The sequence below is a fragment of the Melospiza melodia genome, chromosome Z, assembly GCF_035770615.1.
Source record: "Melospiza melodia melodia isolate bMelMel2 chromosome Z, bMelMel2.pri, whole genome shotgun sequence".
NCBI lineage: Eukaryota > Metazoa > Chordata > Aves > Passeriformes > Passerellidae > Melospiza > Melospiza melodia.
This window is the reverse complement of record NC_086226.1, coordinates 8,198,690-8,217,446: the sequence shown is the minus strand read 5'-3', so window position 1 is coordinate 8,217,446 and position 18,757 is coordinate 8,198,690. Positions and strand designations below refer to the sequence as shown.

Here is an 18,757-nt window from a genome sequence, read left to right as displayed (position 1 = left end):
CTTATTAGGCAGACATTTAACAGTAGTGTTGCCATTTATTCAAGTGCTTTTCCAGTCTTTGAAATTGGTCTGACTGGTCAGTAATTCCCTGGGTCCAATCCTATCATTTTTCTCCAGACATTTTTCCACTCCTTCTGGCCCTTTGAGCACTTTCCTCCTTTCCCTGGCCCTGCTGGTGCTACAGGCCAGCGTGCAGCTATTATTAACTGCTGTGCTATTATCCACACTTTTCAACCCCCTGTGGCTGCCCATGGATGCCTCTAGCTGGGTGAATTGTCCAGACACTGTTTTCTGGGCTCTGGTACTCTGTCTGTGCCACTTTCCCTCCTGCATTTAAGGACAGGCCCTTTTAAGAAGGAATCTGCAGACACCTTTCAGCCAGATATTGGCTCTACAGCATCACTGAAAAGTGTGTGGGGACTGATGACAGTAGGCTACCATACTTCAGTCTGCCCATGTCACAGGTACATGAATGAGTGTGAGTCCATAGGTGACAGCAGAGTGGTGCTTCCCCTCATCCATGCTGCAGAGCACATGCCAACCCTGCCTCTGAGTCAAGGTATTCACTCAGCTCACATGCTCTAAGTGGGCTTGCACATAAACTCCAGCCTCTGCCTAAAACACAGGACAGATGTGGTCCAAAAACTCTCTGAAATGCATATAATGGCAAGAAATTGGTCTGGTTATTTCTTTCAGTGCTCCAGGGTATGTTTAATCTGATTTTGCTGATGAGCAAGAACTTATCTAAATTCTCTTTAATATGCTCTTTCCTTATTCTGACCTGTGCTTTTATCCTCTTGTTATATTAAGCAGACAATCTCAGACACTCACTATAAGATTAAACAATACAGCATCAAATATTTCATCCTTATTCATAACGCTCAGTAGAAGCTGAAAGCTTGCATTAGTAATAAGTCTATTTCTTCATTCCTTTAACTACTTAGATGCTTCCCAAATGCTTCCCTTTCCCTTTTATGACCCAGGATAACCACAGCTAACTTAACTCATTCACTTCTTTTTATTAATTCATGCTTGTGCTTTTCCCTAATACTCAGCTTTAGACATGTCTTTGTTTCTGTGCCTCAAGCATTTTTTTGTAAGTCGCTGTTGAATTGTAGACGCAGATGTAAAGGCCCCACTCAGAGACTCTGCCATTCTGCCCAGCCCAGCAGCTCAGGGATTTCACTTATCTGTCTCCTTAGCTGAAGAGAGACACAGACCTGCAGAAGTCCATGGGAGCACCAGAGAAGCATAAGTGCTTCCCAGCCCTGCTGTGCTCTTCCAGCCACCCTCTTTTGCCCACACCTTGGTCACACAGGGTAAGCAGTGGGATAGGACCCTTCTCCTTGTATTCACACAGGCTAAAGACTTTTACTCCAGGCTTCCCACAGGCAAACATCTGCTCCTTGAGCAAGGGAACCAGCCTCAGTTCTCTCTTGCTGTGCCTGACCTGGCAGCCAAGCACAGACACAAACCCCCTGTCCAAACCACATTTCCTGTGTCAGAATGCACAAGCCTGGGCCAAAGCAAAGTGCCAGAAAAGCTCTGGGGCTCTCTCAAGGTGGACAAGCTGAACATGTGCTGGGATTTAGCAAGAGCACAAACTCTCATGGATGCAGTTTGGCTGCATCTATTGCACAATGGCTCAGCTCACCAGCTGGCAGGTGAAAACCTTATGGATTCTTGCAGAGAGAGTTGGACAGACCAAACTCCAACTGGGAATACCCATCTGAACCTGGGCACCCTAGTCCAGTGGGCACCTTTGCTCTGTGTAGTGGACACTTTCTCCACTTTGCAGCTAGCCTGCCTTTTATTCTGCCTCAGAATCATGCTGAGGGCTCATGCTGAAGTGAGGATCTACAATAAATTGCTCCACAGGTCACATCTTCCGAAGCCAGTTTGATTTGCCCTGTGCTCTAGTAAAATATTTTCCTGGACTACCTTACAGCAGTTTCTGATTTGAACCAAGAAGCAGTTCTATTTCTTCATGCTGTCACCCTCAAATGTGTTTCTTGTTGGTTCCTGACAGCAACTTTCAGCAAAACAGCATCCAGAAACATCAAGTCATTACCAGCAGAGAAGAAATCTTTCACTTTCCTTTTCTGTCAATGACAAATCACAATTTTTTTGTTTATTCTCCTCTCTGGGTCACTTATTTGTGCTGTTTGCCAAGGGATCTGCTGGTGTGAAAGTCTGCCTCTACACTCAGCTTATCCAGAGTCCACCGACTTTTTGTTTTGCTAAAGCAAATAGTTTGTCCTTCCTTGCTGCTGAGACAAAGCAATGCATCTACAACAAAGCTCCCAAATGTCCTCCATCAAGGACATTGCCAGCTATTCTGCATTTGTTGCTTATCATGTCTGACACAATAAGAGGACCTTAACACCTTCGAGAGGATCCTCTTCCAGCAACCACAAGCAAAGCCAAGGCCAGGCACCCTGAGGAGTGTAAGCAAAATGCAAGGCTGCTCTCCTGCAATCAGTTACAAGGGACACCCCAAAATTAATCACTTGGCCATCTGGAAAGCAGAGTACTTAACTCACAAGGAAAGGAACTCCAGCATCAGTTTCTACATATCGAGAGACAGGAAGCGCAAGGCTTGGAGGTGAGGAACAGTGCAGTGCCTGGAGCCCTTCCTCAGTGCCAACTTGGACAGCAGTACAAGTTATCCTGTGTAGAGGTGGGAGGAAGGAAGACAGAAAACTTCATTCTTCACCGTGGTTATTTGAGGTAAAAGCAAAAACTGAGCTTAGTCCAGATGACTCATTTTGACTCAAGGCAGTAATGAAGAGTTTAAAGGGCTGTGATAACTGAGTGCAGCCTGGTCAAAGGTCAAAGCAGCCCAGTCAGACTCTATGGCTAAGCCTATATTTGGTGAAGAAAGAGCTCCTGGGTCCTGCTTGCATTTGGAGCATATGATATGACTGTGGAGAAGATGTAGCTGTGCTCTGGTTATCTGTAGATATGGAGTTCCTACCAAAGGTAAATGTGGGCAGGCAGGAACCTTAGTAGGGTTCCAGCTGATCCTTCAGTGAGGGGCACCAGAACCATGGAATCACCAGCTGGAGCCAGTATGGCAGTGTGCAGCATGAAGGGCTCCTGTCCTGTGATGCACCCTGAGCAAAAGAGATTGCTGCTCTCTATCTGCACTTTTTGCCATTCCTGTCTATTACCTGGGAAACAGACAGCATTTCTGCTGTGGAATGTCTAGCAAGAATGAAAGATCTCAAAAAAATTTTTTAAAAGGTGTGATTTGATCAACAATGTCATAGAAGGTATTACTGCTTGATTTTTTTTTTCCTCAGAAACCCTGCTGCGAAAGCACAGCCCCTGTCCACACCTGCACCCCTGGGCTCTAGAAAAATATTGGTATAAACACAGTGAATCCAGCCACAACAAAAGAGGAGAAGCCATCCCAGAGGTGAAGAATCAGGCCTGCCCTGTGGTGAGAGCTGGGCTGTCACTGTCACACTCCAGAGTCTTTGCACATCCAGGAACTTCACGGTAAAAAGAGACCTTGAGTTGGGGTCACCCCTCTGCCACTGCCTGAGATATCTCCATGGGGAGGATGCTGGAGACTGTTTTGAGGCAAACATGACTTTTTAGCCCAGGAGGCTAATGCTGGCAAGAGAACAAAATCAGATATCCCAGAAAGGCTCTGGGCCTCTCCCTCCTAGAATCCATTTATTGTTTAAAGGAAGGTAGGTCCCACACTGAGCTACAAGTAAAACAGAAGGCTGTATTGAGGCTGCCTTTCTTTCAGTGACAAAAAAAAAAAATAAACTGTAACTAGATATTTAACAAAACTAACTCTAAGGAGCACAGGCAGATATATCTGACTCTGTAAGGCCTGATGAAATTCCATCTAAGGTACTTAAGGGAGCAGCTGAAGCAATCTCTGAATTTTATAGCAATTAGCTACGAAAACTAGAAGAGAGGAGATGTCCTGGGGGACAGGAACAGAGAAAAATGCCCCCAGGAAACACAAAACAAACCTGTCTTGAAGGATAGGTTAAAGGACAGTGGATGAGTCAGCCTAATGCTGAACTTTGAGAGCTGGAACAAAGTGTTAAGTCATCTGTACATATGTACAGGACAAGAAAATGAGAATCAGTGAATATGGTCTCCTCAAAAAAAGACTTTGTCAAATAGAATTTATTTCCTTCTTTATCACGGTAACAAGTCTAAAAGAAAGAGTAGATTTGTTATCTTTAATTTTGTAAGGCTTTTGGCATACTCCCTGTGATGTCTTCAGAAGAAAGATAAGAAATTACTGTGAAGCGGCTGAGTGCTTGAAAATGAATTCCCAAGAATTTAGACAGCAATGTCTTGACCAGATGGGAGAACATCTCTAGATGATTCCCATGAGGGACTATCCTTGTTCCTTTTAACGTTTTTAGCTTTATTCTTTAAACTTTGTCTAGCCTCTGCTCTAGATAGCCTCTCCAAGGCATCAGGCTCAGTTTTATACAATATTTTCATTAGTAAGTTGCATACTGAATTGCAAAATACACAGGACATTTGCAGATGACGCAGTTGAAAGACACTGAATTCCATTAGGATAAGGACTCTAAGTTATCTTGAAAAGCTGGAGACGTAATCTGAAAATAATAAGGTGATGTGATAAAGACAAGGGCAGTGGGACACTGACAGGAGTAAGAAAGCATTAAATGTGTAGAAATTAGGGAATTTCTGGATAAGTGACTGTAGTGGAGGAAAGCATCAGTGGCTGGTGAGGGAACCAGCAAAGTGATATTGCTGGAGTGGCACAGAAGTATTTTCACTTGTATTAAGAAGTGCATACCATGTAAGACACAGGAGGCAATGACTCCAGTCTGTTAGTACTGGTGAAGACAGCTAGACTGCCCTGTGTCATTGTGAAGAAAATACTTCAAGAATGATAACACAATGTCTGTGAAGCCATGATGGGAAGAGGACACTCAAGGCCTCTGCCACTTCTCATTTCTGTCATTCACAAACAGTTTCCCAGTTGCAGAAAGGAAAGTTCAGTTTTATTTTAAATCCAGTCTCACCTCTCACATGTTTACTGTGTGTCATGTTCAATCACATTGTGACTGTTTTGTTCCCTGCAATAGATGAGACTGCTTTGTATAGCAAACAAGTCTTTCGAATGTGAGTAAAAGCTGATGGGGAGAGATAAATGAAAATTACTTGTTACTTAAAAATAAATCCATTGAAAAATGTTCCTATCTTAAAATCTGGGTTTTCTTTTAAATGTAAATGTTTCAGCTATGACAGGAATCTGCAGATAAGGGAGCTGCTAAGCAAAGGAGGGTTTTCAGCGCTGTTTAGTCTTTTGTAGAAAAATTTGTTGACATTTTACCATTAAATCATGCAACAAGACAGAACGGATCAGTTCAATTTGCTGAGGAAGTAAACTTGCCTCCATGACAGAAGCCATTGAAGAGGTAAGGTCTCTAAGGAATAACTCCTTCTGAGGTGAGTCAGTAATATTTAAATATTTGGCTGTAGTGTTTGCCTTAGAGAGGAAATGGTTTAGACATCTGACGAATATCAAATAGTTCAAAGATTCCAATGTCTCTCAGTCAGTTTAGGCTTCCTGCATTTCTCTTACATCTTTAATGAGCAGTGCTGACCTAAAGGACTCCCTGCCATCCTATCTGTAGCAGAGGCAGGGATTTACTCAGATAACTCCTTACTTTACGAACTGTATGTTTGTGATGATGAACACAGCAGTTAGGAGAGTCAGGGGGGCTGACAGCCTTGGTGACAGTAAATAGGTACTGAAACAAAGTCAGGTGCTTCATCTACAAGAAATCAGGCAGCAACCAAGGCAGCCAGCTTGGCAGGATCATATGTCACCCAGAAAAGATGCAGGAGGAAGAATTCTTTAAGAATACCTATGATAATGAAAAGCATCTCAAAACCCCCTGGAATAGAAGACACAGCCCAGCACTGCCTGGATGCTCCAGGAGCAGCCCTGGAGCTGCACCAGCTGTCAGGCACCCTTGTCATGGGCATGAGGCTGGATGATGACTTTATTTATGGGTACCACCAAATACTGGGCCTATCTGGTGGAATATAGCTGTTCTGGCTACAGGCAGGAACTCCCCATCCAATGATTTTGCAAATTATTTCTCTCCTTCTAGCAGCATATGTCTATTTACAAGTTTTACTACAAGCATTCTCAGGGTTGTTTCCTCCAAAGTTCTTGAAAGTTTCCCGATAGCTGAGGGAAAACAACTAGATGAGCAATGAGGAAACACTCTAAGATAAACCCCCACACATTTAGTCCCATAAAAACTGCTCTTTAGAAAACCACTCCTCTCCTACACCTTGATGGGATCTTCCTGGGATTCAGAGGACCAGGCTCCATCTCTTCAGTACAAGTGAACTCAAGGGTGCAAGGACAGCCAAGAGGAGCAAGGAATTAGGCCTACTGCATCAGACCATTCACAAATTTGGGGTGCAGAAAAACTGTAGCAAAACCTTTCCTACCAAAGAGCATATGTGGTGGTGGTGGGAGGGAGGGACTCAGCAGAAAGCAGAGAGCATGGACATAGGAGTGCCACTGAAGCAGGGCAAAGGCCCAGCCTGAGGCTGAGCATTACTCATGCTTCAGAGACTCAGATTTATCTGAAGGAAGCAGAGCTCAGTTATAAATAGCACTGGATAAGGCTGGTTCTACTTTCAGTTTGTTTTCTTCCTGCTGGGATTTGGATGCTGAGTTTTGTACAGTGTTTCACCAGGAATCTATGTGCTTGTTTCCCTCACAGCACTGCCCAGTGAATTTATTAGGCTGGTATACTAACAGAGGAGGGAGGAAGCAGACATTAGACTGTCACCTGCTTGTCCTGTCAGTGGCTGTGTTCCCATGTCAGGCACAGCATGCAGCTGAGCAATGCATGCCAGAGGCCAACAAAGCTCCAGGGCACTTCACCAGCTGCAATTCACAGCTCTTGGTTTCAATTCTGACTGTGCTCATGGTGCAAGATTCCCAGTTTACAATAGACAAAATACGAAGTTTCCCACTCTCTGTGCAGGAAAAGCAGATACACAGGGCTGGCAGGTTCATACCCAAACCCCCAAGCTGCCTGATGTTGCTACATCAAAGAGAGTGTCTGCAATGCCTAACAGAAGATTCCCATCACCACAGGATCAAGTGGATTGCAGCAGGGATGGGGAGAGATTCTCCTGGGGCCTGCTGGATGCTGAGAGGCCCAGACACCACATCAAGCTGTGGCTATCAAAGTGGGAGAAGGGTGGGATTCATGCCAGCCCCAGCTCCCTGTATCTCACTGTGTATCAATGTGACCTTGCCTGCAGCATCCCTGCCCAACTCGCCTCCAACTCTGCCATTATCATTCCCTTGCTTTTATTTTATCCTCTTCAGAGCAGCATTCTGTTGTTTCACAGGCTGTATAAGAGCCATTATAGACCCATCAGTGTATTTATATCTACACTATAAAGCAGCAGAGCAGAATTCAAAGACCCAAGCAACCAAACAAATGCATTACTACCTCTCTGGTATTTTAAACCTCAGGCTAACATCTTCTAACATCCCAAGGCATAAAGGGACTTCTAAATTTTATAAGTGACATTTTCTCTACAAATTATCCCCAGTGCAACTAACAGGCAAAGAAAGTTTCTTGTATGTTGCTTGGAGAGACCAGGAAAGAAATAATCAACCTGAAAACCTACAGAAGGATGGTTTGGATCTTAAGTAAAGGGAAGAGGGTAAGAGTAGCATGAGATAAGAATCTATTTAGCAAGAAACAGTGAGTAGAAGGTAGAAAATAAGTTCAGCATCTGAATGAAGTACAGAGGGAAATGCAGCATCAAAGCAAAAAGAGCTCATTTTTAGACCAACATTACATGATCTGCAATGGACACTTTGCTAGACAATTTCTAACCCAAAAGAATCCATGCCCAAGGCACAATTTAAAAATAACCATGAATAATTTCTGAATCTCCAGAAGACACAGATACCATCTCAAAAAGTACAATGCTGAAGTTATACTATCAGAGATTTTGTTCCTTATTGTCAAAGACTTTTGGAATAAGCATTTGGATGTTTACATCTCCTAACCTATAGTGGCTTAAAAAATATCCAACAGTTCTGGACAAGGTATAAGCACACAGGAAAAATTTTATCCAGCATTTCTCCCACCGGACTACCTTGCAATTTCCACCACTTCTACCATGCATAAATGACCCCAAAGCTTCCAGATGAATTTCTGTGGCTCAGCACAGCCTTTCCAAAAAGTGGTAGAAGTTAACTCTGTGGGGGACAGGATTTCCTCCATTAGGGCTGTGCCTGTAGTGAGCTCTCACAGCAACTGAGGACAACCAGAAAGCCGCTGATCTTGACCCTGATTTCTACAGCAAGCACAGCCCTTCCCCTCCAGCTCCCTCTAGGAGAGGACAGGGACACAGCTGATGCCAGTCAGTCACTAAATGCCTCATGGTGCTGCAGGGAGGAGCCCAGTGTCAGGTACTAAGCAGACAGGACAGCTGCTGCTGCAACAGCCTCTTACTGGACACAGAATTCAGTGTAGGATTGCAGCTAAGGACTGCAGGAGTGAAAACTACTTTCAGCAAGGGAGTCTCAGACAGACTGAGATCTCTGGACCCTAAATACATGCTCTCTGGTCCATGGATGCTCCTCCTACTGCTTCCTACTTCTGTGCAAGTGCAGAATGAGTGACGTCTCTGGTCTCTTTTACTTCTGGGGTGTTAGAAGTTAATTCAGCTTTCTGTCCTACTTGCACTGGGCCAGGTATGCAAGGCACAGATGGTGGTACATAAAATGTAGTAGGAAGCTGGAACTGAGGAGGAAGGTCCTCCATGCAAACACTGAACTGACCCAATATGAGAAACACAGCTGTCTTGCATTACTGAAGAGGTTTGATGCTAAATGACCCTCACAATAAGGTTTGTGCTCCATTTTGCTTTCAGGCTACATTATTTCTCCTTTCTTGGGTTCAGATTCCTTGGCTTCAGGTCTTTTTTGCTTTCCTTTCTTCTCCAGATTTGTGTTTCTCCTCTGTAGTTATCCCCTAGGACTATCATCATAGGGTTGAATGAGATTTTTTTTCACTGAACTCTCCTCAGCAAGCACCTATTTTGTGTTTCTTAGTGAAGGCACCAGGAGGGGTGTTGAGGCTGTTCTGATACAGCTGATCTTTATTCTGGCCTTGATAGCAACCCTCTGTCTTATATTTCCCTTGTATTTCCTTTGCATTAAAAAATTTGTGCGCCTGAAGCCAAAGGAACAAAATATTATGTGAAGCAGTAACATCTCAGAGGCAATGCAAGCAGCAAAATCTGTTTGTCTGACTGCAGATGACAGATTTAGGAGAATGCTCACCATCAGAATGAAACAATGTGCTGGTGTGACACAGGATTATGAACAAAATCCTTTCTTTTTTTTTTCTCCTAAGTGCAGCAAGTATGGTCAGCTTTTCATAAAGATCTTTCTTTGTGGAGTTGTGTTTGGAAGCACTGAATGGGGTAAAGAATGCAGGCTATGCTTACTTTAAAGGGATTTTCATTTACTTCTATCAACAAAACAAGAATTCAGTGATGGCTTCACAAACTACAAAAGTTCAGTGTAGATTTATTTAAGAACTTAGATCGGAACAGAGAAAATAGACAAATAGAAGGGATCACACAATTATGTGACAAAGTCCAGTGAGCAATTTCAGGTGTGTTTTGTCAGGTTGACACTTGAGATGGGACTTCCACAAGTTCTGCTAGAAAACTATTCTGCAAGCTGACACTCCTTTTCGTTTCCTTTGGCAGTTTGCAGGCTATTACCATCTTGCCTTGACTTCTTTGTCCAAACCATGAGCACCACATCTAACCTCACTGGGATTTGGTGAAGAATTAGCCTGCAATAGCCAGCCCTTTCTCTTCCCATGTACAAATATAGGGCAGATAATAATTCCCTCAGGAGGCCATCTGAAGCTCCATGGTATCAGCTCCCCAGGGAGGCCAGATCAGCTTCAGTAAATCAGCACTGAACAAAGCTGTATTTCTAACCAGTGAGGTCTCCACAGGAATTCCAAACCACACTGTCCACACAGGCATGCTTGTGACAGCCAATATTTGCTTGAAGCACAACTAAAAGGAATGTTCCATTTGCAGATCCTAGGGTCAACACTCTGCAGTGGGAATTTTGTCAGTAATTCTGATAGTGAGCAAGTAAAATAAAAAATTGTTTTCAACCCTCTGCAGCAGGATTGGCTCTGCGCTAGTCTCAGTAGAAATAACATCCTTTTGGCTTGTTGTGAAAGTAAAATAGAAGCTCACAGTGAAAACAAATATGTCAAATGAGATGTGCTTTAGGAAGGAGATTGAACAACAGAAACAAACCCTGACACATAGTTTCAGTTATCAATTCCTGATTCTGAACTACTCGAGCTTCCAAACAGTTCAAACCTAAAATATTTGGTATATCCTAGTGAAAAAGGTAAGAGAAAAATCACTCCTCTCAGCTGTAAATAAACCCTAAACATAAACTTTTTAAAACAAAGGAGAAAGGAAAAAAATTAAAGCTAGAAAAAGGAGAGGCTCGGTGCTGAGAGCCCCTCCCAGCAAGGTATCCCTTCTTCCCACAGCTCCGGTGGCTGCCAAAGTCTAGCCCAGTAGTTCCACATGGGCCAACCTCATTAACCTCCAGAGCCAAGGCCTGGGACTGAGCCATTGCTTCAAAAACATACACTGCTCAGGGACTTGCTTTGTAGGTCTACTCAGAGATGATGGGAGTGTGAGGATTTTGCTGCCTCACTGAGAACTATTTTTATTAAAGAGGAGTTTAGGTTAATGCCACACAGGTTTTTTTTCCCAGAACATGACAGGTCTGATACAGTTTTTAAGGAGGTCACTCCTTTTAAGCTGGTGTTTGCATTCAAAGCTAGAGGCCTGAATTCACCGATGTGGGAGACAATTTCTACTTCTATGATCCTGTGACACCTGAGTTTTGATGGTAGTAGTTACATTGCACTGCAGGCATATCCATTCATATGCCTATGTACCTGTTTATTCCTCTCTGTTTATTCCTCTCTGAGGATTTGGATCCTCACCAATTAGTAATAAGCAATTAGAAATGTGTCATTTAAAACAGGCTAGAATTTTCCATTATTTACAATGCAGTAGCACTTAACACATGGGAGATAATTGCCAGATCTATAAGAAACCACTGCTATGTTCTTTTAAAAAATAGGGAGTGGTAAAAGGTAGACAAACTCTTTCTTAGGTAACAGAAGTAGAAAATTTGTATTATTTTATTTTGCTCTTAACAATGGGAACATTACATCAGCTTTGTTTTATGCAAACGTACTTAGACATTACTAAGTCACCAAAAATGAAACAGCACAAGAAAAGATCTGTCAGTCTGCTTTACCCACTTCCCATTTTGTTTCCATTGTGAAAGGGCTGCATTGTTTCAAAAGAAAAAAGCCAGGCAGTCCAGAGAACAAAGGCTCTTAATTGCTCAGGATAACATTGTTACTTTTCTACTTTGTTCACTTTTCCTACAAAAAATGGGGATTTTTTTGAGGTCTAGTATCTAGACAAAGACTGGCCCTCAGACTAGTGGGGTGGTGGTGGGGGAGAATAGGGAATCTTTGAGCTAAATATGAGAAAAAAGGCATCACTTTCTAGAATCATTTAATGCTGAATGAGGAATAACAATCCAATGTCTCAACCTAACAGATAGTCCATGCTGCTTTTCATCACACAGAATGGAGTGCAAATCTTTTCTAAACCTTTTGGCTGATATTGACAAATGCTTACACTTCCGATCTTTCAACAGAGGCACAAGCTCTTTGGATTGCTATACAATCACCTAACTACTAACTTTGCTTGCTAGTTTTGTAGAAGCTAAAAATTCTAAAGTTTAGTAAAATATTGGTACTTTAATCAAGAAGCACAGAATGGTTTGGGTTGGAAAGTTGGAATGTTCTGTTCCAACCTCCTTGCCATGGACAGGGACACCTTCCACTAGAAGAGGTTGCTCAGAGAAATTTTCTTATTGCCAAAGAAAACTAACAATTATGATTCTCAGCACTCAGCCTGTGGAAATAAAAAAGCAGGTAATTCTTTACGCATCTATCCATATCCATGGAGTAGTTTCTTTCCTTTTCAGAGCTATCTTCCTGGAGTGTCTAATGATTGTTACCACTGCTGTCAAGTGGTACATGAAAACCTACCCCTACAAACCCCACACAGAATGCCTCCACTGCTGTATGTACCTACTCCTGGTCTGGGAACCTGCTGCTAATAACACCCCTTCAGCACACAGTCCTTTCCTACATCATCTGGGGCACAAGGGATCTGGGATTTTTGTGTCTCTAATGCAACAGCTGCAACTTCCCACAGCAAGCTGCAGCAAGACCATAAAAAACTTCACATAGGACTTACTATTTTGCCAGGTTTATTTACTAGAAGCCTAAAATGGCAAAAAAAAAAAAAAAAAAGGTAATGGGAAAGCTCAGAAGTTTTCTTTTGTGTGTGTGTGTGTGTGTGTGTGTGTGTCTCTGTGTGTGTGTCTCTGTGTGTGTGTCTCTGTGTGTGTGTGTGTGTGTGTGTGTGTGTGTGTGTGTGTGCACGCCCAGGCTACTTTGTTAACCTCTTATAGAAGAGCTATAAATATCTGCTAGAGGAAAAGCTTTGGGCAGACAGGCAGGAAATATAAAATTCATGTCTTCTCTGAAATGTTACATTTGCACAAACTCTCTGTTTCTAGCAAGCAGAGGTCTTGCTCTTGGCATATTCCACATTCATCTGTAGTCCCATCAGGTTCTCTTGATCTCCTGGAATTTACTGGAAGATGGAGCCATGTCTGGGACACAATCCATGCAAGGCATGTGCCAAAGTTCAAGGAACACTGGCATGAGAGTGTATCAGTCAGCCTAAGTCAGGTGACAGCCACAGTCACTGCAGTAACATCTTAAGCCCAGGCTAACAAACCAAACACATTCCCCTGTCTCAAACACACCATGCTGAAACTTGTGCTGCCACACTTCTACTGCTAAGAACAAGATCAAAACACATGTACCAGTGCTTCAATCTGAGCTCAGATTACCTTGCAGACACAGACAGTTAGCTGGATGTAGCAACATATTTACCCTGAGCCTTCACAGTACTACCCATCTTTGTGATGGATGCCAGAGTGGCAGTAGTTTAAGAACATTACCTGCACACCATAGTTATGAATTCACTAGAGTACTTCAAGGTCAACTAAAAATCAGCTACACGGTAGCATGTCTTGAATCCTGGTGGCAGCCAGCTCCGCAGGCAGCTGCCCCTGAACTTACTGCACCCAACAGAGGTCTCTTTTAGGCTGATATACTTGTTTGACTTGTTTTACTTGTTTTTATGCACTGCTCATCCTGTGGTGTTCTGTTTGGAACACAAATAGTGCTGCATGCTGGTACATACAGAAGATACAAGTTCTTCTCCTAAGAGAAGTCAACTATAATAATGAAAACTAAGGAGAAATAATTGTTTACAGCAAACTTTTGCTCACATGTTCAGTGTCTGCTGAGGACCAAGGATTCGTGCAGTCGCTTTGCCTTTTGCATATTTAAACATTGAAATACAACTTGAATATTGAAATACAAGCTCGAAATTCAACTTAATCAATCACAGGGACTAAAACAGCACCTTTCCCCTTGCAGGACTTTCCTGGCTGTGCCCAAGCTCCATGCAACTCAAAGCCCAGTCACAGGACAGGAAAAGCACCCTTACCTGCCACACTGGCTCTGTGTGCTTTCCTGACTTAGCACTGCTCTTGTAGCTGGGCTCGGGGCTGGCCCTCTTCAGGTTGTAGACAGCCACGTTGCCGTCGTAGAGGCCCACTACAAGGAGGTGGGGGTGGTCCCCGTGGAAGTCCAGGCACATGACACCGCTCTCCGTGCTGAAGGAGTACTCGGGGAAGGAGGGGTTCTTCAGCGTGTACAGCAGCAGCATGCCGTGGCCCTGCTTCATGAAGTCATCTAAACAAGGAGAACCCAGATCAGTTTCCAGGACCCTCAGCTACTGAAATGCAGAAACAGACAGCTCTCACCTGTGCCTGAATGCAAAGTTACCAGCCACAGGACCACATGGTCATTTTGATATGCCCACATCTGAACAGCCTTGCCACCCCCAGGACAGAGGCACAATGTATTTATACAGAAGAACTACTATTTTGGTGTGCTTTTTTTCCTAGGAGAGAGAGCTGTGAAGCCCTGGAGGAGAAGTGTGGAGGAAAGGAAGAATTTTGTGGACACTTCTTTCCTTGGGCTAGGATTACACTTCTTCCTGTGGGCTAGGACTTCACTACACTGCAGACATAAAGGCTGAACCAAGGATAGCACCATTTCAATTTCTGTATTGGCAATATTTGATATTTCAGTCTCCACTACTTTTTCAAAGAAAAACATTTCATTAATGCATCTGTAAAGCATTTTATCAATTGCCATTACTCATGAATGTAAAAGTCACTAGAGCTTTATTTTCTATTTATGTCCAACATCTCCCTGCTTGGCACAGAAGCTCTTTTTTTGCCTAGACTTTCCAATCTTTTTTCTATTTACTTTCACCTTTTCTTTGTGCTGCCTGAAATTAGCTCTCCCTTTTCTCAGTAGGATCATCTTTCTTTTGTGTTTTTTTGTTATCATGCCCTGAGTGTCTCTGCAATTCTTAGGGTATTTCGATCATGTAAAAAAACAATTTCCAAATTCTCTGAAAGGGAAAGAAAAGCTGTTGATGTAGATAAGCTCTCCAGAAACAAAGAAGGAACTTTGCTAATCTATGAAAACAATGCTGCCTCTGAGAGCTTTCTAGCCATCCAGTGCTTTTTATTACTGCCAATGCCTTCAGGCACACAGTATATGGGAAATAAATTTACTGCTTTCTGTGCTTCAAGTACTCACTAGACATTCTGTTTCCAGAACAGTCCTCTCCTTTTAAAACTGCTTCCTACCTTTCTTAACATTTTGTCCAACCTGCAGGATCAGGTTTTGGTAAATGTGTACTCCAGTGATAACACTACCTTTAGAGTTTGTAGCAAACTGATTCCAAGTCAGCATGCAGGTACAGACATTGTGTGCTCCATGTTTAGCAGGGCCACATAAAAGCATTCAAAGAACCAGTAAAGAAACACACATTAACAAAACTATTACTGCGGCTTTGTACTAGATTATCAAAATAGAATATTTTCACAGGTCTCTCTGTACTGGTGGTAGAAGAGGAAAATGGCTTCTTTATTTTGCAGAAAGGCAAGATTCCAAAACTGGCATGAAACATATCTGACCCCAAATAATATTTCTAACTTTTTTTTTTTTAAATAAAGGGGAACGTTATTCTTGGAATTCTTGCTGAAAAGGAAGTGAACTTATTTTCTCCATCCAAGATTTTCCAGTTCTTTTAATCACAGAATTGTCTTTGTTCTTAGCCAAATAATGTCATTTAACTGATATTTAGTTGAGGTCCATGCACGATGAGGACGAATCTGTGCTCTCCTCAGAAGCAAAAACAGTTGGGAAGGCTGTGGAAACGACCACCAGGAGTGACTCAGAGCAGAATGAAGTCAAATTGGTTGGATAGCCTTCAAATTTCACCTATTTCATGCTCTTATTTCTCTTGGAGTGGGCTGACCAGCCAGGCATATTCCCTAAAGGTCTGCAGGGTACATTAATTTTCTATGTGTTAGCACTGTGCTGAGGAGCCTCAGAGAGCTGCCCCCATGCTCCGTGCACAGACAGCAGAGGAGACACCTCTACATGGGGTGATTCAGCCGGAGATCTAAGTGGGGTTTTGGAGGTGGTTCTCTTCCCAGTGACCTGACAGGAACAGAGTCCACCCACATTGCTCAGTGAGATGTGATAGAGCAGGCCTTCATCAGGTGAAATGGCTCAGCAGCTTCAGCAATTCCACCTGAGGGTTAGTCTGGCAGGACGAAAGCAAAGCCTTGGGAAGAAGCTCTGGCAGAGTGAAATGCAGGGTCCACTTTGCAGCTCATGACACCCAAATGCAGGTCAGTGAATGCTGGCTGTGCTCTCAGAGGCCAAGCTCTGCTACCATCAGTACCACCAGCACCTTAAAGGGGAGTTTTGTGTGAATGCTGCTTTAGTCTCCAGGCTCCACTGACTGCAGTGGCTGCTACAGAATGCTAAACCCAGCTTAACCTAAGAGCTGAATCCTACTCATATTGTCTCCTTTATGTTATCAAATACCAGGAATGTGGGTTAAATCACAGATGTGTGAATACCACACGTAAGGCTGAATAATATGATTGCTAAAGTACAGCCTATTCTTGATGAAAGGTAATGTGATGAGAATAACCCACAATTAACACTGAAGCATGACACATAAACCTCAGCAAAACATTAACCTGCTGAGCATAGGCATATCAATCCATTCTAATGTACGGTGAATTCTCATTCAGAGTACTCACCTGTGACATACCAACATATTCTTTAATGAATAGTTTTTTAAAAGGGCTTATTTCATTAGTGATATTCAGTGTTCCAGAATGGCAAGCACAGCACATACCCACAGCAACGCGTCTGTGCTATAGCTTTGAAGAGCAGCATTTTCAAGGAAAAGGATTTTAGGTTTTCAGTAAAAACAAGCAGAGTACTGCACTTTGCCCCAAAACACTGGGGAAACAGGCTCTCAGGATGAAGGATGAATCAATGCTAGAAGATCACAGAGCACAGCCAAAAGGTGCAAAAGGCATAGACCAAGATCTGGCAATGGTGAACCACTGTTGGAAGTGAAGGCAGCAGCTTCAGACCTGAGACAGCTGCTCTGCACCTCATGGATGCATCAGTATAGACTGGAAGAATAGAGAATATCTGCCCCATGCAGATCCACTAAGTTCAACATGGTGTTTGTTTTTTTTTTTTCCTGATATTCAAGGGCTGGAGATATTAGAGATATTGGACAGTTTTTCTGATATTCAGAGCCAGCAGAACTTGTTCTTTACAGGAAGACACAAGGCAGCTCAGCAAGAAGAAGAGAATGAACAGACTCTTGCTGCCATGAGGAGCCCTCAGTGTTCACCTGAGCAGAGGCTAAATTTTAGACCCTGACATGTAACAAGTGTATGTAGGAAGACAAGTTTTGCTAAGGAAAGATGCAGATAGCTTGATTACTGGTCTCAACATGGAGAACTGAGCCTGTAAAATCACATGCAAACAGAAATAGGTTTCAAACCAACTATGACCACTGTCTAAAATATGCTTCTGAATATGCCTTTAAAGCTGAACAGATTCACCCCAAATCCTTTTCAGAAAAATACTATAGTGGTAGAAAAGTACCCCAGAATATCACTGTGATATCACCAAATAGTTTATGCAAAGTAATAACCTGAAAAGCATTTGAATCTTTTATTCTGATGCTTACTAAGTAGCTGGTTTAACAGATTTTTCATTTATATAATTCCTTAGCTGAATTTAAAAGAATCAGCAAATGTCCAATGTCAGATCAAAGTCTCTTGTTTGCTGGACAGATTAAAAAAAAATCATTGGTATCTCTCCCTCTTTATTCATGAACAAAGCCATGAGACATACATGGTCTTCTTCCATTTCCTCCAAAATACTTAGGCTGAACAGGTCTTCTTCCATTTCCTCCAAAATGCTTAGGGCTGAACAACTATGCTTAAAGCAACATTGTCCTCAAGGTAGAAAGCACAATGCTTCAGGTAGATCCTGCAGCCACATAATAAACATCAATGCGGGGACCCTCCACAGGCAGGAGTTAAAGTCAGTATTTTTACTACAGAAGGAGCCAGTGCTACAGTTTTTTGAGTGATAAACTGGCAAATTACTTTCTCTTTAAAGGATTTAAAACCCAAAAAACTGTAGCCTTATATCTTAGATCCTGTGATCTGTGATGGTTTTCTAAAAATCAAGTCTGCAAGCTGTCTCACTGACATAGCTTGGGCCTAGATATCATCACCCTAAAAAGAACTGCTGGTACCTAAAATCTGTCTTGTGTCCTCCAAGAGACCATCTGGGAAGGAAAAAAAAAAAAGCAAAATGGAGCACATTTGTGAACAGATTATTGTTTCTGAGCATCACAGCTACACAAGCACTTCTACTCTCCCAGATACACTCATGCTTTGAGCTGGCTAGCTAGGGCTCTGTCCTTTAGGACTGGTTTACTGAGAAGCCAAGGGAAGAGGCTGGCTGTGCTCTAAATCTGGTGAGATAATCTCCTCTTTGGAGGTGAGATCAGTTTCACAAAACTGTTGGTAGCCAAAGATATATCTCAGCTATTTATTTGTCATTCCAATATTTAATGTGTAGAGGACAAAAAAATAAACCAGCAAATTTTCCTTAGGAAATTGGAAATCTTCAAAACCCTGAGTGCAATCTAAGAATATTCCTGTACTTCCATCTGCCTGGCATAGACGTGATGACTGAGCAAGTCACAAATTAGTGAATTTTCAATACAATTTATTTTTTATCAGTGAGCAAATCCTGTGCAGCAGAGCACTGAGCACAGACTAATCTAACCCACTGTGAAACAAGTTGAATGACCTTGCACTGCTCTAGCAAGACTCTCTCCTGGCTTATTTTAAAAAGCTGTGCCAATTCCACACTTTGCTGCAGTCGCAGAATTGGTGTGCTGTAAGAAAGGAAACAGCTGGCACTTCAGCCTTAACTGTATGCCAGTAGTTCCAAAAAATCAGGAAAGAACAAATCTTTCCAAGAGCTCAGAGAGTTTAGGCATGGGCTGAATGTGTTTTCAAAACTCTTCAGGAATAACAATAACA

The 18,757-nt window shown here is 42.6% G+C and overlaps 1 protein-coding gene across 1 annotated transcript in view; it reads right to left on the bottom strand.

The window, feature by feature from the left end:
- Positions 1–18,757, bottom strand: part of DNAI1 (dynein axonemal intermediate chain 1) — a 135,801-nt gene that overhangs the window by 60,595 nt on the left and 56,449 nt on the right. The window contains exon 13 of the mRNA XM_063179803.1: positions 13,738–13,985. Within this exon, the coding sequence (XP_063035873.1) occupies positions 13,738–13,985 (248 nt within the window). The remainder of the gene's footprint in view (positions 1–13,737; positions 13,986–18,757) is intronic.